General features: G+C 35.8%; 1 protein-coding gene across 1 annotated transcript in view; it reads right to left on the reverse strand.

Moving 5' to 3' along the window:
• kcnh5a (potassium voltage-gated channel, subfamily H (eag-related), member 5a) overlaps window positions 1–24,221 on the reverse strand; it is a 113,563-nt gene that overhangs the window by 41,372 nt on the left and 47,970 nt on the right. The window contains exon 8 of the mRNA XM_051875355.1: window positions 18,341–18,770. Coding sequence (XP_051731315.1) covers window positions 18,341–18,770 — 430 coding nt within the window. The remainder of the gene's footprint in view (window positions 1–18,340; window positions 18,771–24,221) is intronic.

The raw sequence follows: 24,221 nt of genomic DNA on the forward strand, positions 1-24,221 counted from the left end.
CTCTTGTGCCTCCCTTTTGCTCAAAGAAATAAAGCAGAGCCCATATAGCGTGCAGGTGGGTTTAGTGGGGGGTAATTGAGAATAAATGGGGGAAAGTCACATGAGAGGAGGCAGTGCCTCCATTGTGCTATGATTGGACATGATCGGTTATGATTGGACATGACTGGTTTGTGCGATAAATCCCGCCTCTTGTTTTCATGCGCGTTCTCGTCGAATCAGCCTGAATGAAGACAGTGATGGCGTCAATGGAAAGACTAATTAAAAAGTAAGTAAACAACTATCACTTGAATATCACTGCTTTATGTCATGTCAAAATCAAACTTGAAATTGCCTGAAAACATGATGACTCCGGGTGTTTTTAGTGAGCCATCAGCGTGGTGAAATTAAAGGTACATCTTCGTGTCTGTGACCACTGACCAGTGTGTACAAGCTTGATGACTGCTGAAAATAAATTGACTAGTAAAAAGAAAAGCTGAATATTAGTTTATAATAATATATTGTTTAAATTGTTACTGCCTTTAGTTATTATTTGAGAATAAATGTAAAAATGCGTAAAAACACTAACGTTAACTTGATGAAATTTATACTTGGTTTTAATAAATAGAACATTACATAGTGTAAAAATACAAAATAGAATTGTATTTGGTCTCTCTTTTTATGTAATGTTAACTTAACCAGGAAAATTGTGTAACAGGGACATAAATGAGGACTTTGCCTCCTCACTTTAAACCACCACCGCACAACACTGCTATATACCTACCTAGCTGCAATCTACATGTCTATCTACAGCATCTACAGCAGCTACTTACCTACCTACCTACCTGTCTGTCTGTCTATCAATCTCTTCCCCAACTGCAGAACAGTGAACTCCCTGAAAAATCTCTGTAAATTTATATATAGACATATCTCAGAACAAAAAGGAAAGAAATAGACTTGATTGACTTAATTTTATTCAATAGTGCTGTTTTGGGGTCTTAACGAACAGAAAGTCAAACATTAAATGTATTTATAGCTGTGCCTAGCACCATACACACATTAAAAATAATGCCAAATGAGAGGAAGAACCATGAAAGACACCTTTCGTCATTACCAATGGAGTTGTGTGAGCTCCTTTGATCAATCTCTGTGCCATCAGCAAAAACAAATACAAACAGTTGTTACTGCCTCAATGTGAGTACTAAGCACCAATCAAACCAAAGTGTAACTATATGTATCTGTAAAACCCCAACAGACATAGATGGAAATTAAAAGCAGAAATACTGATGAGAGAACGAGATGAGATCTCTCAGATCAAACTCTCCCACTTAATGAAGATGTTCAAACACATTCTTCAAAGTGATATTAAAACACACATCAAGAAAAGATGCATGTGATGAGATATTTTCTGTCCTTTCTCTCGCTTCCATTTTGTTCATAAATAATCACTGGGAAACTGTTTGACGTTATGTGAGCCTGTCAGCTAAGCCCTGACTGAAATGTGCTGCACTCCTCTCCCTAGATGTACAGACGTAAGATTGCTGATGTAGTGATGGGTAAAGATGTCTGAATAATGTGACTCATTGCTAATGAGGTTTATATTAGCATTCTTTCAGATTGATGAGTCATCACCCAGAGATCTCCCTGAGCATGATTTATTCAAGAGGAGAAAGAGTTGTTTCTTACACCTCTAATGATCAGTACGAGGGAAATGGAAAGTCCATCTGGAAGGTAGAAGTTAACAGAGATTTAATCAAGTCATATATATAGATATATGTGATTCTAGCTATATATATATATATATATATATATATATATATATATATATATATATAGCTAGAATCACATAAGGAATTTTCCCCAAAGGACAAAACAAACCAAGACCTCATGATTTCTCTGTATTATATAACAGTCTTGAGCAATGTACTGAGTTTATTTAATGTACAGTCATAGCTAGGTCATCATACAGGCATGTCACTTTCAGTTCCCTATTTCTGTGTGAATAAATAAAGGTTATATACGCTTTATTTACTTTATAGGTAAAGAATATATACTGGGCTCACTAAAGGAATTATGCAAATCAGGTAACGAAAAGGGAAAGAGAAAGACTGAACGACAGGATCGTTTATAAATCTGCCACAATCAAGGAGTGGAGGATCCCACATACTGTACATATTGCTTTTTCATTTACAATACTAACAAATGTTGGGTTGGTGAGAGTCGTTAATTGTTAAGATTAATTCAAAATACTGGGGCGACAATATTTGTGTACTTTATCTAAATTACCTGTGAAAGCAATATTGTATGATAATAAAATCTACAGTGCTGCAATCTTTCATCGTTTTGACTAATACTGATTTACATATAAGCATGCATGGAAAATTCCTTCACGGATAACACTGCTGCCTATTAAGACTACGGATAGTTATTAGTGAATAAAGTCAAATCATGTTTTAGCACTGAAATACCACAATAAATTGCCTGCAAGGGTTTAGTGAATTAACCCAACAGTATTTCTGATAAGATTCAGTAATTTTTCAGCCCTTATAGAGGGATGACCCAGATGAGTCAGTAATTGTAAGTTAATGTAATGCTCTTATGCTTGGAGGAATAAAGTCGACTCAGTTCCAGCATTAGCCCAACAGGGATAGATGCCTTAACACACCCGGTCAGGTTCAGCAATTACTACAGAGCCTGGAGGCACACACCATTTCTGTCCATCACTCTATTTCTCTCTCCCTGTGTTGTACTTCTCTCCTATATCATTTCATATCCCTTCTCTGCAATTTGAACAGTGCTATAGAGCAGGACAAACACATTTTGTCCTCTAATAGAATTAGTAATTGATTCTAATAAGTCATAAAAACAATGTCAACTGCATTATGATAAAAAGGCATACTATGGTCATTAGTCTGAATCTTCACGACAGCAAGTTCTTGGCACATGACTATGACATTAGAGTCAAAAAAGCAGAGTGTGTTTGACAGTACATTCCTCCACAGCTGTCATCCAGCATGCAGCCTGTGACTCCTGTGTGCTGTCATCCAGGTGGAGATGTCCAGGGTTTGCTCATGAGCAAGTGCCACATTCACAATCAATCTGTAAGGTGTCACTTAAGCTGAAGATTTATAAGGTCCACAGCAGGGTCAAAAATTAGCCAGGGCTCCAGGAGAAAATACCACCAAATTACCCAAATTATATATATACATACATACATATATATATACACACACACACATATACATATATATATATATTATACATATACTACCGTTAAAAATAGAGTAAAAACAGTAATATTGTGAAATATTATTACAATTTAAAATAACTGTTTTCTATTTGAAAATATTTTAAAATGTAATTTATTATTGTGTTGGCCAATCTGAATTTTCAGAATCATTACTCCAGTCTTCAGTGTCACATGATCCTTCAGAAATCATTCTAATATGCTGATTTGCTGCTCAAGAAACATTTATTGTGTACAACTGTACAAAATATTTGTGTACAATATTTTTTTTTCAGGATTCTTTGATGAATAGAAAGTTCAAAAGAACAGCGTTTATTTGAAATATAATCTTTTGTAACATTATAAATGTCTTTACTGTCACTTTTGAGCGATTTAATGCATCCTCGTTGAATAAAAGTATTAAGTATTAAAAAAGTATTAAGTACTGACCCCAAACTTTGAATGGTAGTGTATAATGTTACAAAAGCTTTGTATTTCAGATAAATGCTGTTCTTTTGAACTTTCTATTCATCAAGGAATCCTGAAAAAAAAGAACACAACTGTTTTCAACATTGATAATAATAAGAAATGTTTCTTGAGCAGCAAATCAGCATATTAGAATGATTTCTGAAGGATCATGTGACACTGAAGACTGGAGTAATGATGCTGAAAATTCAGCTTTGCCATCACAGGATATATATATATAGTGTATATGTAACTGACTAGATTATGTGCCAGTGTTTCCTGTCATTATTAGTTATGTTCCACACCTGTTCTCTGTTTTATTGATTGCTCCCTGTGTATTTAAGCCCTGAGTTTTCCTTAGTTCCTTGTCCAGTAATTGTTATGTTAGTTGTTTGATGTATTCTCTCAGTCTTCATGCCAATTAAAAGTCTTATAGTCATTCATTCTGTGTCCCGCTCCTTGTTCCTTGGATTATACACAGCAGCCCGTAACAGCCTCCTGTGCTCTTTGAATACTGCTGTAGAGCAGGACATATTTTGTCCTCTAATGGACCCGTTTCACAGACTGTGATGATGTGATTCCGTTATTAAAATAGTAAATATAGCGTTTATAAAGTTTTTTTTTAATATTTTTTATTTAAAAAAAAAAAAGTTAAAGTACATTTATAAGACAGTAGTTTGTGTTTTATTATTTTGGCATTAAATTTCAGAAAACTAGTTAATAGCCGCTTTTCCACCATTGGGCCAAAACGTTCTCTTTGCTTAACTGTTCCATTCCGTGCCGATCCGGCCCAGCCGGAATTAATTTTCATTCGGTTTCATTTTCCACTGTGGGGCTGATAACAGGCCCTCTTTTGAATGTTTGGAATGTGATACAAATGCATCAGATGTTGCCTTGGTAACGCAGGGGTTTACTGATGATATGAGATATAAATAGCAACCGCATTATGGAGAATGATCAGAATTCTTTTAATTTTATTATTAATTTGTGTTTACGTTGCTCAAATAGCATGCTTAGCCAGCTGCAGAGAAATTGGTAGCCAGGCAACAGACAAGTGACCAATTCTGAGTTGCGACATCACTACACACATTCTACCAGCACGGTTAGACAGCCGTGCTGAGAATTCTGGGCCGAGGAACGGTTTGTAATCGTGCCAGGCTCAAGTGGAAACATAACTCGAACAGTTCAGCCCAACAGTGGAAAAGCGTCTACCCAACTATGAAAACTGGCGCTTTTGAGAACCCCCGTGGAAATGTGAAAAGGGTTCATAGTATTACTTATATATTATATTATACTTATTTAAATATATAAGTATAATATGTATATACACTGCTGTTCAAAAGTTTGGGATCAGTAAGATTTTTAATGCTTTTAAAAGAAGTCTCTTATGCTCACCAAGGCTGCATTTATTTGATTAAAAAGAAAGTAATATTGTGAAATATTATTACAATTTAAAATGACTTTTTTCTATTTGAATATATTTTAAAATGTAATTTATTCCTGTGTTGGTAGATCTGAATTTTTAGCATCATTACTCCAGTCTTCAATGTCACATGATCCTTCAAAAATCATTCTAATATGCTGATTTTCTGCTCAAGAAACATTTATTATTATTATTATTATTATTATCAATGTTGAAAACAGTTGTGTAATTTTTTTTCTTTTTTTTCTTCTCAGGATTCTGTAATGAATAGAAAGTAAAAAAAACAAAAAAAAACAGCATTTATTTGAAATAGAATCTGTCACTTTTGATAAATTGAATGCATCCTAGCTGAATAAAAGTATTAATTTCTTAATTCAATTCTTTAATTTCTAATTTTGGAAACTTTCCATAGTCATTTATGCATTTATTGGAGCACTCACTTTCTCAATAGTGAGATCAGCAATCTCTCTCGGCTTACAAGAACAGAGATTTACAACATGCATAGCCTACATCTTCCCGAAACGAACCCTCCTTCCCCTGCTGCATTAAGTAACCTCCTCCTCTCTCTGCATCACAACAATCAATACACCACCTCAAAAAGGCACTGAGTCCCCTAAAGCAGAGGATGCACCACAATAGTGTCTATCACTCACATGTTCCACATCTGTCTCCCAGTAGTGCCCGCTGGTTTTGCACTCATTTTCAATTCTAGCTTTGGTGCAAACATTTTGCAAGCTCATTAGGCACATCCTGATATGTACATAGTTAATATTATCTGAACTAATCCAGTGACTTATGAGTCTCCAATTAAGATGAAATAATTTTACATGCATTCATAATGTAGTGTATAATGCTGTTCTTAAATTAGACACAATTTGACAACAAACTCAGCTGTTTATACTGTTTCTGTACAATAATGATTGTAGGATCAATATACCTGTCATTTGAATGAACTGCTCAAACCACGTATATGCAAGATCAATAAACCCTCTGGACCTTAAACTCCTGACACATTCTAGCTCCCACTTAAAATGCTGCACATAATGATGCATTGCATAATACATGTCAGCCACTGTCCTTGTTTGCTGTAAGACATGATGGGCAATCTAGTTTCTTTTTCCCATGATAGCAGCAAGGGAAAAAAGATTTGTTTTTTCATAATAGGTGCAAACCCAAAATTTATTTGCAGAGTAAACAACAGATGATCATCAGATGTACGCATACAGGAGAGAATACTCATTTGAGTAATTATACATATTTTTTCCCCCTTTGGGTTTGATTGCCCTTCAAATAGAACAATGAGATTTTTGTCAGGTGCATTGAGAGTAGGGCTGTCAATACAACTTGTTATTTTTGTACAATTAATTATATAATAAATAAATGTAATTATGTCCTGTAAGTCATGCTAAATCCCATAGTAAGTAATGGAATGCCAGTATATAATGTAATTAATTTGATTAAAGGGGTCATGACATGAGAAATCAAATATTCCTTGAGCGTTTGATATATGATAGCTCTTTGTACCATTAAAATATCCTTCAAGTTTCATAGCTTAAAACATCCTCCTCATTATAAACAAAACATTTATTTAATCAAGCTCCAAAAACAGCTTGTTTGAATATTGTGGGATCTGTGACATCACATGGGCAAATACATTTGCATATGACTGCCTCTAGAGCAATACATCAGCGAACAGTTACACATCATCACACCATAGGCCCTGCCCACTATCACTCAGTCGATTAACGGCTGACACCTGTCAACACCAAATGCAAGAGTCACGTCAAAAGCAAACAGATTATAATCACTGATGTGATATGCTTTCAATTTCTGTCGTACTCCACGCACTTGAGTCTGTCGACAACAGGACAAATGGAAGAGTGAAAGAATGTTTGCTCTGAAGCGGTCTGTACAGTCTTCAGAAGGATCCCAGCATCAGGAACAAGTGGATGGTTTATTTTTAATGGCATCCCGAATCGCGTTGGAGGATTATATGTTTATTCGGAGCATTTGACTACAGATAGTTTAGTCAAGTCGAGTAGAGATTGTTTCAAAGCAGCTTTACAGGGATAAACAGGAAAATAATGATTCAATGAGGCAAACAGAGTTCAATTTTGCTGTAAAGCAGCTCTAAAAAGAAAATAGTGTCACTGTTTAGCTGAGGTCAGTTCAGTGTTGATTCAGTTCCGTTCAATAAAGTTCATCAATTATGGAATGAGTTCAATTCAGCTATAAGCAGCTCTGGAGGAAACAGTGTTGTCATCATCCAGCTCAGTTCAGTTTTCATAAAATAGTCTCAGTACAGTCAAATCAATAATATTGCCAACATTAAGGGCCCTATTTAAACAGCGCAGGTACATTTAGGGCGTGTCCGAATCCACTTTTGCTAGTTTAACCATAAAAAATAGTTGGCGTGCCAGGCACATAGTCCAAAAGGGTTGTACCTAGTCTCTTAATGAGTCATGGGTGTGTTTTGGGCGTAACGTGAAATAAACCAATCAGAGTGTCATCTCCCATTCCCTTTAAAAGCCAGGTGTGCATGGCGGAATATAGACACCCTCAACCTGACGAGTCAGTTTAAATTCATGTGTGTATTTCCACGATTGATCAAATAATTAGCCAATTTCATTCGTCATTACTGCAAATAGGTCATTTTGATACATACAATGACTATCCATTATGACATGTAGGCATTTTTAGTTATGTACACAATAATAATCTTTTACATTATAATCCTTTTATTTTTAATATTTGGCATGTTTGTGTGCTGCTGTGTGTGTGGAACAAGCAGAGTGTACACACGTTGTGCACCCGCCTTTAGGCGCATATTACTAACGCGCCCTTTAAATAACAACAAAATACTGCGGCCATTGACTTTAGACCAGGTTTTTATTGGTCAATGGTGCAGTCGTTTTCAGTTGCCTCAAAATAGCAACACGCCAACAATGCGCCTGAACAAACCTTGTTTTCAGACCAGCATGCCCATGAGCAAACAGATGGGCAGGAGTGCATTTGCTATTTAAACAACGTGAAAATTATAGCCAATCATAACAGTGGCCGTTTACTGGCAAGCCTTAAGGGTCTGAGGGTTAGAATAAGAGTTGAAAATAATATTTTTTCTGCATATTTTTTTTTTTTTTTTGTGTGTGTGTGTATGTGTGTGTGCAAAAAACTTTATTAACATAAGTGAACCTCAAATAACATTTTAAAATGAAATATCCATGTCATGACCCCTTTAAAATGTTAAATCGCTTGACAGCCCTGCTACTATCAGAAGAACATGGTTTTATGGGAAATGCAAAGGGATGGTAAAAACAGTCAGTGCTCAGCCACAGTCAGTAATTAGCCAGAGACAGCAGATCAATAACTTCACAAATGCAGGAATGGATCACTGTATTGCACTGAATGAACAAGCTAACACATCACCTATATTTGTGAATACTGCTGCTTATTGACTTACGAAGCATGAAGCAAAAGACATCCAGCACAATACTGTGTGCAACTGGTGAGTGGAAATGACTTGCCCAGTGGGGTTTTTCAGACATCTTGTCATAAGCAACACATGCAAACTGTCTAACATGCCCAACATTTTTAAGTCTCCTTGAAATTATAGCTGTTAAAATAATTGTGATCTTATCAATCTAACTGTGCTTATTCCCTTTATTATTTATCATTGCCCAAGTGAAAAAGAAGTACACTTTTGTACTTATATTTAAAAGAAGAGAAAACTGAATGTAATGTTTTCAGACACTTAATTGCATGTTAATTGTAATTAAATTAAAATCTATTATAGTTTAAATTAATAATAAATGCAATTAGCAGATCCTTGTGTTTTTGGCACACTTCAGTATACTGAAGTACATCTTTCTATGCAATTTCATCATTTCTTCTATTGTCTTTAAAATGTGGTCAAAGTGTTTTGCTGAATGCTTACAAGCATTTAATGTAAACTAAAATATAGGCGGTTACTTTATTTTAAAGTGTCATTAACTGGGTTTCCATCCAAACGTGAAGTGAATCTTTTCAAAGTTCACAAAAAAAGAAAGAAAAATGAATGCGAATTAGGTGTGCTTCCATCAAGTTGTTCGAGTGGATGACGGTGGTATGGTAACCTAGTAACCAACAGTAAATAAAACACTGTGACCGAGCGTTCGTGAAAGCTTCGCCTAAACACTAATGAATATGAAAATAATAAACAAGAGCCGTCTGAACTCTTCTCGACTTTATTAAGCGCCACACACATGTGAGAGGACAACCCCGAAAAACCCACGACATTTTAATACAAAAGTGCACATGACTCTTGTCATTCTACAGCAAGCACCAAAGGGAAAATGCATTGCATACACACATATATGAAAAGAGCCAGTACATCCAGAATTAATGCGTCGTAACAGAATCAAACATGTAAGCAATAAGGTATGAGAGATTGTGACTTATAGTCCCTGACTGTGAAAAAACAGTCCCTGACCATGAACAGCAACAGAAGTTACATTATTATGCCATTAGATGGCGGCAAATGAGTGTGTCAGTCAGTAGCAAAGACTTTTACATTGAAAAGACTGAATTGTTGTGAACACGGAACAAGACAAAACTCACACACGCTTTGACTAGCGCTGTCAGTCACGGGAAAACCCCTTAACTGTTAAAAGGACAAGATAATACATCAGACTTTTAAACAGAATTTTTATTATGAACATAGGACTGATCTGAAGGAAAATGCTAAATCTGAATGCAAGTAATAAACTCGCTCACTCGATCTCTTTCTCACAATACTCTTCTAGATAATACAGTAAGCTTCAATGAACAATATCAATTGAGAACATAGCAGTTTACGTTGCTAAGAGTGGTTGCTAAGGGTATTGTGTAGTGATACACAGAACCGTTGGGTGAAGTGGTCATAGCCGTGTTTTATCGTGAATAAAACACAGCTATTGACCAATCAGAATCAAGGACAGGAACTAACCGTTTTATAAAAAAAATGTGTAACATGTCTGTTACAACACCATTAGTGGAAACAGACGATTAGTCACGTGGGTTTAATGTTCGCTAAGTCAGAATTTATTCGGCAAATGCGTTTCCATCTCCCATTATTCGCATTAACACTTTTTCGCACAAGTCAAAAACCACCTCAAGCGAGCATAAAAACTTTATTGCAAATTAAGGGATTTTTTTCGAAATTGCACGTTTCCATCACTCGTTTCTGATGCGATACTTTAAAATGCACATAAAAACAGGGTGATGAACATAGCTAGTATTACAGTGTAATTATACAGTACATTTACGTACTGAGTAATATCAATTAACAGCATGTACTTACTCTAGGGTAGGGTTAGGAATAGGGTTTGGTTTAGGGTTAGTTGCTTGTAATTATGTATAATATACTGTTATTATTACAGTAAGTACCACATGTAACATATGTAGGAGACTGTAAACTAAAGTGTTACCTATATACTTTAATGTCATTTCTATTTAAACTTGTGTCATGTAATTACAATAATGAATAACATACCACAGTTAAAGGGTTAGTTCACCCAAAAATGAAAATAATGTCATTTATTACTCACGCTCATGTCGTTCTACACCTTAAGGACTTCATTCATCTTCAGAACACAAATTAAGATATTTTTTATTAAATCCGATGGCTCAGTGAGGCCTGCATTCAAAGCAATGAAATCTCCTCTCTCAAGATCCATAAAGGTACTAAAAACATATTTAAAACAGTTCATGAGTTCAGTGGTTCTACTTTAATATTATAATGCAACGAGAATACTTTTTGATCCATAAAGCTACTAAAAACATATTTAAAACAGTTCATTTGAGTTCATGTTACCTTAATATTATAAAGCGACGAGAATATTTTTGTGCACCAAAAAAACAAAATAAACTTTTCAACGATTTAGTGATGGGCAGATTTCAAAACACTGCTTCGGAGCTTTACGAATCGAATCAGTGACTCGGATCTCCTATCAAATGGCCAAACTACTGAAATCACGTGACTTTGGCGCTCCGAGTCACTGATTCGATTCGCAAAGCTCCGAGGCAGTGTTTTGAAATCGGCCCATCGCTATATTGTTGAAAAGTCGTTATTTTGTTTTTTTTGGAGCACAAAAATATTCTCGTCGCTTTATAATATTAAGGTAACATGAACTCACACGAACTGTTTTAAATATGTTTTTAGTAGCTTTATGGATCTGGAGAGAGGAAATGTCATTGCTTTGAATGCAGGCCTCACTGAGCCATCAGATTTAATAAAAAATATCTTAATTTGTGTTCGGAAGATGAATGAAGGTCTTACAGGTGTGAAACGACATGAGGGTGAGTAATAAATGACATTATTTTCATTTTTGGTTGAACTAACCCTTTAACACTATAATCAAATACTTTACATCTGCTTTAGGGTGTTGACTAACAAATGTATTTTAAAGCACAACAAATGATTATTAAAACATATTGATGTAAAATGTAAAGTAAAACCTTTAATATGACATTATTACAAAGTGCACTTTTTAGTGTTTTAAGTGTACTTAAGTGTGTTAAGAAACATGAACAAGTAGACGTGAATGGTGTTTTATTTCATTAATATATTATCTGCTAATAGTTTTTTTAAAATATACTTTTAAGATTTGAAGTACACTACAAGTGCACATTCAATACAATTATCTGCACTTCTTTTTTACAAGGATTCTTAACATCCATTTATAAAAAAACATGACATTATTAGATTAGGAGCTTCTGCACAGATACTCAAACTTAAGAAGATCTTACATTAGACATGAGATTTTACATGAACTGAACAAGGCAACAAGCAAAGTAACATTAACTATCTTCTCATATGCATGCTCATATTTGCTTTGGGCCTGTTAACAGATGCTCCTGTTGTTTGTTGACATGCTGAGAATGCACAGACACTTGCTGACTTTAATGCCACTTTACAAGATGGGATTCCATTAGACATAGATCTGTTTCCTCTGATATTGTCTGCTTCACTGAAGGCAAATATCTCCCCTGTGCTGACTGTAAAAGTCCCCTACAACAGTTGATGCTCAAAGATAGCTCAAAATGAGCCACGGAGGGTCATTACGAGTACTGCAGAGTTCTATGAGATGGAGAAACTATCATATCGGTGTACCAGGAACGCATAAACCTTTGGAAAGCCCCTGGGTGAGACATTACTGCTGACTGAACATTACTGCAGTAGTGCTCTGGTCACTGCCAAAGAAAGGAAGAGGTTTCTCGATAGATTCGGGACTTATGAGACAGTGGTCACATGACAGTGTGGCCCCAAGAAGTCCTGATACACAGAGCATCAGTTCCCTTACTCAGCACACACCATAACTCTTATACTGACAGTATTAAAATGTTGTGCTGCTCGGATTCTTCTGAACTACAGTCATGCATGTGTCTTACACCCTACTCAAGTGAGCGAGTGCATGAGGTAAAGAGAGGGAGATGTGGACCTGGCAATTTGTTATGTAATGTATGTATGTTTTATTAATCAGTTCAGACAAGGTCTTAAAGGAATAGTTCATGCAAAAATGAAAATCCTATTATTTTATTGCCTCCATGTGATTCCAAACCCATCTGATACTTTTTTTTCGCTAGAACACAAAATGAGAATGATTGAAAAACAAAATACTTTTACATACAACAATAGTTTATAGTGAGCAAAAAAGACTTGAAACTGATATTAAGAAAATTTAGAAATGTTGCCTTGGCAAAAATATGAAATGAAATCAGCTTAAAGGCTCAGTTCACCCAAAAATGAAATTTGTAATTAATTACTCACCCTCATGTCGTTTCACACCCGTAAGACCTTCGCTCATCTTCAGAACACAAATTGAGATATTTTTGATAAAATCTGATGGCTCAGTGAGGCCTGAATTACCAGCAAGACAATTAACACTTTCAAACGCCCAGAAAGTTACTAAAGACATATTTAAAACAGCTCATGTGACTACAGTGGTTCAACCTTAATGTTATGAAGCGTCGAGATTACTTTTTGTGCACCAAAAAAACAAAATAATGACTTTAATCAACAATATCTAGCGATTTCAAAACACTGCTTCATGAAGCTTCGAAGCGTTAAGGATCTTTTGTTTTCGAATCAGTGGTTCGGAGCATGTATCAAACTGCCAAGGTCACGTGAACCATTGAAATTTCGAAACATTCATGACGCAATGAAGCTTTGTTTACTGAAATCATGTGACTTTGGCAGTTGATACACACTCTGAACCACTGATTCGAAACAAGCTTCGAAGCTTCACTTTCTGGGTGTTTGAAAGCGTTAATTATCTTGCTGTCAATGGAGGCCTCACTGAGCCATCGGAATTTATCAAAAATATCTTAATTTGTGTTCCGAAGATGAACGAAGGTCTTACGGGAGTAGAACGACATGGGGGTGAGTAATTAATGCCAGAAATTTCATTTTTGGGTGAACTAACCCTTTAAGTTGAAGTAGTAAAGTTCCTAAGAATATATATACAAAAAAAAAATAAAAAAAATAGATACATTTAAAACACAAAACAAAAATAACAAAATTACTGAAACAAACTAAAATTAAAATTAAAATATCTAAATAAAAGCTCATTCCAAATATGAATAAATACTATAACAGTACATATATTCTACTAAAATAATAATTCAGAAACAGAATCAAAATTTCTGAATGATTCATTCACAATTCAGAGTTCAACTCACTGACCAAATAACTGACAGCAATTCTCAAGATAACAGCTCACTGGAAGTGAACATAAGCAGTGAATATAATCACTTTGTGTTTCACAGAATAAATGCCATAAGTCCTGTTGGGTTTGGAACTACACGAGTAATGATGACAGAGTTTCCTTTTTTGAATGAACTGTCCCTTTAAGGGCCCCAGTAGCAGTACTACTTGCTCTCTCTCAGTCCCACAAATATAAGTAGATCCTTAACAAGCCTAGAAGCCCAGGATTTACATTTAAAAAAGGAAGAACAAAGCAAATTTATGCAACAAAGGAGAAGAACAAGAGTCTAAACTGTAGCTCTATTTCACTTAAACAAAAAGGCCCTGATCATCACAGCTGGCTTTAACATGGTGATTAGTCTAATGGTAATTCCACAGATCTAATATAAATCCAGTCCCATTCATACCATGCATTAAACATGTATTCACCAACACCACACAAAAAGTACATCCACAGATCCGTGATAAGCACAAATATGACTCAGGCAATTAAACTCAATTTGTGTAAATCCACTGGTCTTTATGAATTCATATGGTTCATTAATGCAAAATGTCTGCTACATCATAATTTACTATAAGCTGGATTTGGCTAATGTAGTACAACAGAATACAACACAATGCACCATATTGTAGCACTGTGAGATAAATCCACAAACAACACAAGACTTTCTCCCCATCTGCTGTCATTTGTGTTCGCAGAGAGAAGTATGACAGAAACTCAGACGGTGCAGAACAACCAAGCAATAAACCAACAGCAAGCACTGCGCTACTACACATCAGGAAGTGATTAGCACCGCGCCACTCTACTGCTAAATCTGATCTGAAGCCAGCTGTGCTTTATAAGCTAGAGTCTGCCAAATTAAACTACCTTTAGTAGCTTTCTAATTAAAACTTTAAAGCTGAAGCATGTAATTTCTGCGCTACTAGTGACACTCACTGAAAGTGTAAAATTGAAAACTCACACCACATACTGAGCCACAAGTGTCATACTATTCAAATAAACAGAGCAATCACTGCTAAAATATATTTGGACATTTTTTTGAAAAAAATAAATAAATGTAAAGGGCTGTAGTAAATTTTATAAATAAATAAAAAGGCTGTCACGATTTCCCTGTGTCTTTTTTCTAGGTCTTTTATTTTTTTATATTGTTTTGTCTGACTATGTCTGGTTTTCATTTGCTGTGTTTAGTTCTTGTTTAACATTGTCTCTATAGTTACCCTTGTTAGTCTCTATGCTTACTCATCACTCACACTTGTTCCTCATTGTCCATCTTGTTACTCGCGCTGCATCCGAAATCGCATATTGTCTGAGTAGGTACTACATTTAAATGTGAACTTCTTTTGCAAACATTAAAAAGTATGTTCTATATAGTATGAATGTGCAATGTGATCTCATGAGAATACGCGTGTATTTTTACTTTTGTGTTTTTTTTTGTGTTTTACTTTTGTGTATTTTTATTTTTGTGTTTCTACCACACGTACATTTACTGACGTTTTCATACACACAAAAATGTACAATATTGACGTATTTATAGCACTAAAATGTAAAATACTTACATATTAACAGCAATAAAACGTAAATTATTTATGTATTCAAGTGTGAATGTGTATGAATTCCCATGTATTAATATTAAGATCTTAGATCCTCTGCCCCTTTGAGGTTGCCCCCGCGTTCCCATTTCTGCCCCCCAGAACACGATTTCTACCACGGAGAACAATGCTAGTGTTAGCATTACCAAACCCAGCTCACAAGACGATAGAATTATTCCGCTCCCGCGGTATACGGAGCTGAAGTGTGGACTCATTTTGGCTTCAGCTATAAAGAAGCCACTAAGGAAATCGACAAGAGTCATTTTGTTTGCAAAATAGGCCATGCTAAAATCCAAATACTCGGGAAACGCATTGAATCTGAGAGCTCGCTTAACATCCCGACGTCATCCGCGCTGCTGAGAAGCATTTCGATAGAATATGTGATAGAATATATTTCACAATATATCGTATTGTAACCCCTGTATCGTGATACGTATTGTATTGCCAGATTCTTGGCAATACACAGCCCTACTATTAATAACTTAAATTCTGCTCAGTACCCCATAAAAAACTATTACTGCCAGAGAGGACTGCAACTTCTCATTATTTGAAATACTTTTGGTACCATTTTTGACATTTTCACAATAAATAAATGACTGTAATTACGCTTGTTTGTCTGTTATTCTTTTATTTATAACAGTACGTAGTTTTAAGAAATGGTTATGGGTAGGTTTAGGGGTAGGTGTAGGATTAGAGGCTCAAAATATTGTTTTAATGCTATATTGTTACTAAAATTGTCATTTTCCTACACATTTCTGTCCATTATATTTTATACTTTTAATATTCTGTATAAAATGGGTATGTTTAGGTTTGGGGTGGGGTTTAGGGATCATACATTTATCTACAAAACGATAAAAGGGAAATTATACATATATCTTCATGACATGAAAGTTTCATAAATATTTTACATTTTTTCACTGTAAAAAGTAATAATGCTACGTTTAAATGCTGCCAATACATCCATATTGTACATTTCAGCACCAATCCAAACGTACAAAAATGTACGTTTTGTGTCTTTGAAAGTTACGTATTAATATCTACGTATTAACAATGAGACCAGGCTGGAATGTGGGTAGTATGAATGAAATTTGGACGTGCTACATCCGCTATGTTGTTACTGTCACATGACCTACCAGCGACAGTTGCGTCGCTTCACCGCCATTCATAAATCCTCTCCTGTGGCCTTATGGGATAGTAAAGTGTCCAGCGAATGCACACTTCAGCATCTCGCCGGAAGCAGTAGGTCATCCGGGGACTTTTCGCCTACTGTTTTTGAAATACTATGCATTCAGACATACTACTCTGTTACTGTTTTTCACATACTATATAGGAGAGAAGTATTTGATTTCAGACGCAGCGTCTGTGTATTTATACTCTTGTGTTTCAGTCTGCAGTTGTCAGGCGTTATCTTTACACTGCAGTTGTAAAGCTGCTACGTTTCTTGTTTCCCTGGTTGGATTATTGTCTGTGTCTTCATGTTTGGATTATTGCCATTGGCTTCTTATGTGAATTATCTTTGTGTTTGTGTGTTCATGGAATAAAGATTAATTGGTAAAATATTCTCACCTCTCTTCTTCCCTGCATACCCGCGGCAATAGAAACCCAGCAATCCTACATGTGTCAAACGGTTTGGATAAATTGATGGATGGTAATTTTTTTAATGTCAATTTATGTTGTCGAAATAAATTTATCTTGTAAGGATGTTTAGATATTTTAGAAAACAAGACAAAAACACTCATTAAGAAAATTATTTTTTGCAATGATGTTTTGAAAAAGGTTGACTCATGCATGTCTCTGCATATTAAACTAGGATAGAAGGTAGTATTTTAGCATCTAAAAAATTACACACTCAACCTTGAACTGTAATCTAACTGGCATTTAATTTGTCAGAAGTATTGCACAATATGTCTCTTCCTAACTACGTATTCAGCAGTGCCACGGATCACCACTGAATCACTCCTGGCTGCCTACCACTCGCCATTTCAGCCAAAAGCTACTAGTCACAGCTTAGTTTACAGTAGCTCATGCTATCTGCTAGCCCTGTGGATCTCTAAAGGATTACTGAAGGAACTGCTCAGTAACTCAAAAGCTGACCTGCACTACTACAGTACTTAGGATACTTGGAAAACTCTGAAGATAATAGCTAATGATTAGGTGATGAAGAGCAAAATGCAGCGTTACAGTCTGAAGAGGTTTAAAGCCTGCACAAGCTTTTTCATTTTTTATCAAATGTTCCAGTTTAGAGAGAGAAGTTTCAGGAAATATTTTCAAAGATGCTTCGCAGGTCTTATTAGGACATGATGCAAATGTTTTTCTAAACAGAAATCCTGCAAGGGCAGAAAATTGTTTTATATCAAATTATGTGATGTTATATGATACCTATCAATGTGTCTGCAATGCTTTTAAATGGCACTTAAAGTTTGCTGACGTGCTGATTGTTGAGAATGTAATAAGCACTACGCTGATGCTATTTTAAGCGCATCCCTACTGAGAAGATCAGCATTAAACCATACGGCATGATATTAAAATTCTGCCCAATACCGATAAGATGAATATTTTCCTGTTTCATAATTGGCCAATATCAAAATTCTACACTTTTTTGTCTAAATAAATAAAAAATTTAAATATAAAAATTAAAATCAGTTATTTTAAATGCTACAGGTTAATTTAGGTTTATTTTGACTTTATTTTATCATAATGTAAAGTATGAAGATTAAATTTAAGTGAGTGTAAAGATGGCAAAGGCAATCAAAAACTACCATGTATAATTAAATACACAATATTGAGCATTACAAAAAACATCTCTAATATCAGCCAATAACTGGTAAGGCACCGATATATCGCACATTCCTAATGTCCGTGCATTAACCAACCATTTGAGGCTCAAGCGGTCTAGTAAAGCATCCATGAAGCAAGGAAACCATTTAGTGATACTTACAGCCCACCATCATCATGGCCACAGAGAAGATCTTCTCCCCGTCTGTAGTTGGTGCAATGTTCCCAAAGCCAATGGTGGTGAGACTTGTCATGGTGAAATAGAGAGATGATATGTAGAGCGTGTGCTTACTGGGACCACCCTCCCACTGGCCAGAGCCGCTGGCATTGTAGCGGTATGGTGTGCCAATACTGATAGCTAACTGATAAAGCCAGCTGTCCGTTTTGATGCTGTTGGTGGCCTCATCGATGACCTCGTAATCACCAATGCTGTACCAGATGCAGGCCAGCCAATGTGCCACTAGGCCAAAGACACACACCAGTAAAACTAATACAGCAGCACCGTATTCCAGATAGTGGTCCAGTTTGCGTGCCACTCGACCCAGGCGGAGTAAACGCACCACTTTCAATGAGCTGAACAGGCTGCTGAGACCCTGCCAAAGAAAAAGAGAGATGGTAAGAGCATGTTAAAACTAGTTGACCTACAGACACAAGACAAAATAACACTCAAAACTAAGAAGATCTGCCATGAACACATGCAAGTGTGCACATCTTAATCATTATTTTCAAAAATGATGGGTATATACATATGAGATGAGATGACAGGGTCTGCAGGTTCTCTCTATAATGAATCTCTCTGTAGTTTTTCCCGCATGTTACTACGTTGGTCGCATCAAATGACTTTGATTTCACAAACAAAGATTTTATTATATTTTATAATATATTATTTTAATAAATTAAAATTATTATATTTTAACAAAACTGCTTTACTTTTTTATTTTTATTTTTTTTTTACAATACATATAATAAAGGATTATCCCAAACTATTCAATTTTCAAGAATTTCATCCTTTTAATAGGACTTTTTTCCATTATGAGATCAGGATAGTTATAATTTTTTTTATAGAAGAGTTGTATTCAAGTCATTGTATGCATAAAAATACATTAATACATCCAGACAAAGAAAGAGCATTATGACCTCTTTACATTTTACTTCTATGCAGCACATTGTTGCACAGGTTTAGAAGATTACATGCCTCTCTGTGTGTGCAACATTAACATATCAGACTGAAAAGAAAACAATCTGGGTTAAGAAAAAGCTTACATTCATAAGGTGCACTTAAAAGGCTTAGTTAATACAGCTCATGACTTTAAAAAAGACAGGAGTGGATTTCAAGGTGAGATCTTCCATGTCCACTTGAACATGAATAATTTCAGGTTGATGGGTGTCATATAGCTCCAGAGACCTGCTCTTTCAGCCTATAGCCACTTTGATCTGGCACCTTTCATGTCAGAGGAGGAGGAGAGGATGTATAGCTTGGGTTCCTTGACTGATCACACCACACAGCACATCCAAAGAGAATCTTAGATCTCACGAGTGAACAAAGTTGTTTTATTGATCAGGCAAATTCTTTTAAGCTTATGAAAGATAACAGCTAATAGTTTGGATTTATGTTGTCTAGTCAGTGTCATTAAAGGGTGGAATAAATATAGTCTTTTTGGCTCTGAAAGCAAAATAAAGAGGATGCTTTCACTCAGCTACGCCTACACTTGCACTGTATCCCTTTGAACAAAAGCTTAAACATTGCTTGTCAACTTCAGGTCAGTGCAGATTATAGGTCTTTAAAGAAAAAAAGCCCACTCTGATTAACATATATTTGTTAGAGTTTACTTAACATACACAAATACAGCATTAACTCATTGGTAGGCCTACAAAGAGCATGCAGACATTTTCTGACATATGGGGGAAGATCTGCAGAATGGACTTAATATGGGGTTAAACTCAGTTGAAAGTGCTACAATTCTAAAGGGTCACTTAAGTTCACAGTGACAGAGGTTTAATCACTGGAGTTTTCTTGCTAGTAGGCGTTTCTCTACAAATGCAATATCAAAGTGAATCAGGAATCAAATCGCATGACACAACTGTTTGTGCTTTCACCGGTTTTACCCACAGTACATTGCTGCTCATATGCTTAACATCACCAGTGGTCGCTGTCACTCCCATTGAAAATTAAAGACTTGTTTCAGTGTAGTTGAAAATTCGGGTCACACCAATATTACAATTCTAGTCAATACAATAAGCTGATAATTGTTTACATTATGTCATTGTGCCATAATAACATTTATTTCAATCATGGCAACTCTTAAAAATAGTTTTAGCATGTTAATGAGTAGAAAATGTTAATGTATTTGGTCTTGGTGGACTAGATATGCTACGCTTCTGCTGCAGCTGCTTATTATTGCTGCTGCAGAGCAAGTATGGACTTGCTACTAGGGTTGTCACAGTACCAAAATTTCAGTAGTCGGTACCAACACCAGTAAAATTTTGCAGTTCTCTGTACCAATTTTGGTACCAGAGCAAAAACTGTTGAATTAAGTACTTTAAAAAAAATTGTCCCATATTTGTCTCATCCATTGGTTATCACTGTTGCAGTTTCCGATTCAATCGTGCATTAAAATACAGTTGTCAATCCAGAAACTCTGCAGTGTACTTAGCAGGATGAAAAACTAAACTTGTATTCAGATTGTGAATGGGTAATAAACAGAAAGCAAGAGCGGAGTCCTCCCTTTATAATCACTAAGGCCGTCAATCTCAAAAGCGCAGGCTCACTGAATTCTGCAATCTTGCAAAAACTCCTGTTGTAATAAAAAAAAAGCTGTCTAATTGTACAATGAATCTCTTATTTACGTTGTGTTTACATGTTGTTATAATTAAAGAATTCACACATGCAGCTCACTTTGAACAAAACAAAACCTTGTGCATTTTCAGCAGCGTTAAGCAGATTCTGACTAACTTACTCGCACCTCTGATTAGGGCTGGGTATCGAATTCAATACTTTTTAGGTACCGACCGAATTGCCTCGATACTATCGAGTATCGAAAAGTGTCTTGTCATTCGTTACCAAATTTCGATACCTCTGAACAGAGCCGGGAAGAGAGGGCGGAGAAATGCTTTCGCTGTCTCGTTGAGCAATGTAATAACGTTGCACTACATTGTTATTTATATCTAAATATATAAAACTATGCGCGCGAGAGAGCGAGTGACTCAACGGTTTAACTTTCAGTTTATCTCCGAAAAGGACGGGTGAGTATCTGTAGTATCTGTACACTACAGTATCTGTAGTGAACCGGCTGCTCGCATAAACAGCCGGTTCACTACAGATACTGTGAACAGAAAACAGAAGGGCCGCACAACCTGCACAAACAGCGGGACGCGCAATGTTTTTTAGACTAGTTACAGACCGGTACAACACACAGCGGCGGTACATCAGCGTTCGTTCCTCAGATCTATGGAAACACGCGACCGGTTCGTGACGGCCTCTAGTTCGCCTGTACGAGCACATGCTCTGGCTCCAGAACGCGAACAATTCTGGTGGAAAAGGGATATCAGCATCCTCCTGATACTGCCATACTGCGGATAATCTGCGGGTCGGGCCAAGTAATAAAAAAATAACATTCAAATTAATTGCGGGTGGATGAGAGATGAATCATTAATGTGTTGATTTTAATAAAGACAAGGAACTCTCATTTCAAGGTAAGATGCAACGAACGTGCGTCACTCTTTCAACTGAACATATTTCTCTTCAGAGAAAATCAATCAAGGAAAACATGTGCATAGAACACCTCCTAATGGTCATTATAGAAAACACAAAGGAAAACCCACATGAGATATTGCTTTATAACTTAACAGTTTTAACTAAAAATATACACAAGCTTAACTAACAGAAAATATATAATTATATATTATATATAATTATATATCCAGCAATGATGTAAGGAAACAGTGACAATTTAAGTCTGAAGGGAGTAAAGCCTGTTTTAGGCTGTTAAGGAAATGTAATTTAGCCAAATAAGAACTTTAATTTTAAATAAATGTTAATTTATAAGCAGCCTACTTTAGTGTGATATGTTACCATATCATCATGCTTAACACTGAGAATTTGAATAATTGTAATGTGATGATCAGGTGCAGATAATCAGATAAATCAGAGAATATCATTGGACGGTTGGCGGGTAGATGCACAGACTTTGTCTTTGTTCAATTTGTACAATGAACATGGGTTGGAGCTCTTTATTTTGAACTCTCAAAGTGCACCAAATTAATGAATTTATCATTAAAATGTACAAAATTTTCTATATATATATATATATATATATTTTGTTAATAATAATTAATTTTTTGAAAAAGAAGAAGAAGAAGAACAATTGCTGAGTGATTTAAAGATCTGCAGTGAGCCTCACATACTGACTTTTTGCATTGAAAACTTAACTTTATTAAAACTACTTGCACTGATTCATTGTGTTGGTTACAGTACATTTTGTTCATTTATGTTTTTTTATTCCTTTGTGCAGTGGCTCAGGCGATGAGTCTCTGAGTCTGTAAAAAAGTCAACAAACTTAAAAAAAATTGGTATCGAAAAAGGTATCGTTCAGGAATCGGTATCAAAGTCAAGGTATCGGTACCGTATCGGTATCGAAACTTTTTGAACGATACCCAGCCCTTCCTCTGATAGGCCACTGCATTTACACGCTCAACAGATATGATTGTGATTGGCTACAATGTTCAACGCTTGCAAAAACATGCTGTAAATAGAAACCTTTGATGCTCAGAAAGTGCTCAAACAAACACGAACAAGAGCGTTTGAAAGCAGCACCTATCAGTGGGTACAGATAATACCCGCCATTCAGTACTACCAGTACTGCAGAAATGCTGGTACCATCAACTCTTTATTTTTTCAGTTCCGACTGGTACACGTTTGACAACCCTACTTGTTACTACTAACAGATTCACAGACATGCTGCTGTGAGCATGTAAGATATGCTGCTGCTGCATCAATAAACTAGCCGATCTAGGCAGGTGGAGCTGGGGGAGGTGGAGGGTTTCAGAGGAACTCTGATATGTTCAGCAAGCAATCTCATTGGCTGTAAGATCAGCAGAGCCCAATCAGCTTATGCCATGTGGTAATGATGTGATTGTTTGCTAACTGCAAGTTAGGACCTATCAGCCTGTGCCCTCAAGAGTTTCATGACTGAACTAGATATTTATATTATGGCCAATAAACAATAAATGGCCAACATTAAAAATCCATACTATATTGCATAAATAAATTAAAAATAAATCACTAAAAAACTAAAATAGACTGAAATGCTACAACTGAATTTAGGCTTCACAGCTTTATAATGTACAGAATGAAAAATGGATATCCATTTTGAGATTCACTATAGCTTACATTTAGCAGTGCCATTAAATTATTAGTGTTTTTAAACATTAACTTTAAGTGAGCGTTAGATGATGACAAAGGATCTGTCATCTAAATGTAAAAACAGAGGAAATGAGCAGGAACAAATATTCAATAACTTTATTAATAAGCATTACTAAACATTAATTGAATTAACATGAGAGAGCAGGAGCATGTATATGGCTTCATGATGATGGTTGTTCAAATTCACTGTCAAAATCAGCCATTTCTTATTGTATTTAAGAAAAAAAAAAAACTCTTTAATGTAATTTCTATGATACATCCAAAATGTTTCACAGTCAAATGTTTTCTGTCTTCTATAGGACAACTGGGAGGTTATCTGGAGGACAAAATGGAACAACACGTTCTCTGCAGACACTTGATGGAATTCACTTTTTAAGCTGGCAGAGTGAAAATGAGGGGGTGAGAAGTAAGTATACCTAATTGTTGCATGCATCCTCAACAGCTTTGGACTGTCAGCCCAAAACTGTTTATAAATAGTGGCCGTGATATGTACCTCACAGGTTTAATTAGCATTTCCTCCACCGAGGATTTCTGCTTTTTTGTTCCAGCCGTCACATAATCAAAAGGCTAATTTTTCAAACATGCTTTATGTTCCTGAAAGGAGCAATTTTCCCTAGACACT

The sequence above is a fragment of the Ctenopharyngodon idella genome, chromosome 20 (genome assembly GCF_019924925.1).
Source record: "Ctenopharyngodon idella isolate HZGC_01 chromosome 20, HZGC01, whole genome shotgun sequence".
NCBI classification, from domain to species: Eukaryota; Metazoa; Chordata; class Actinopteri; order Cypriniformes; family Xenocyprididae; genus Ctenopharyngodon; species Ctenopharyngodon idella.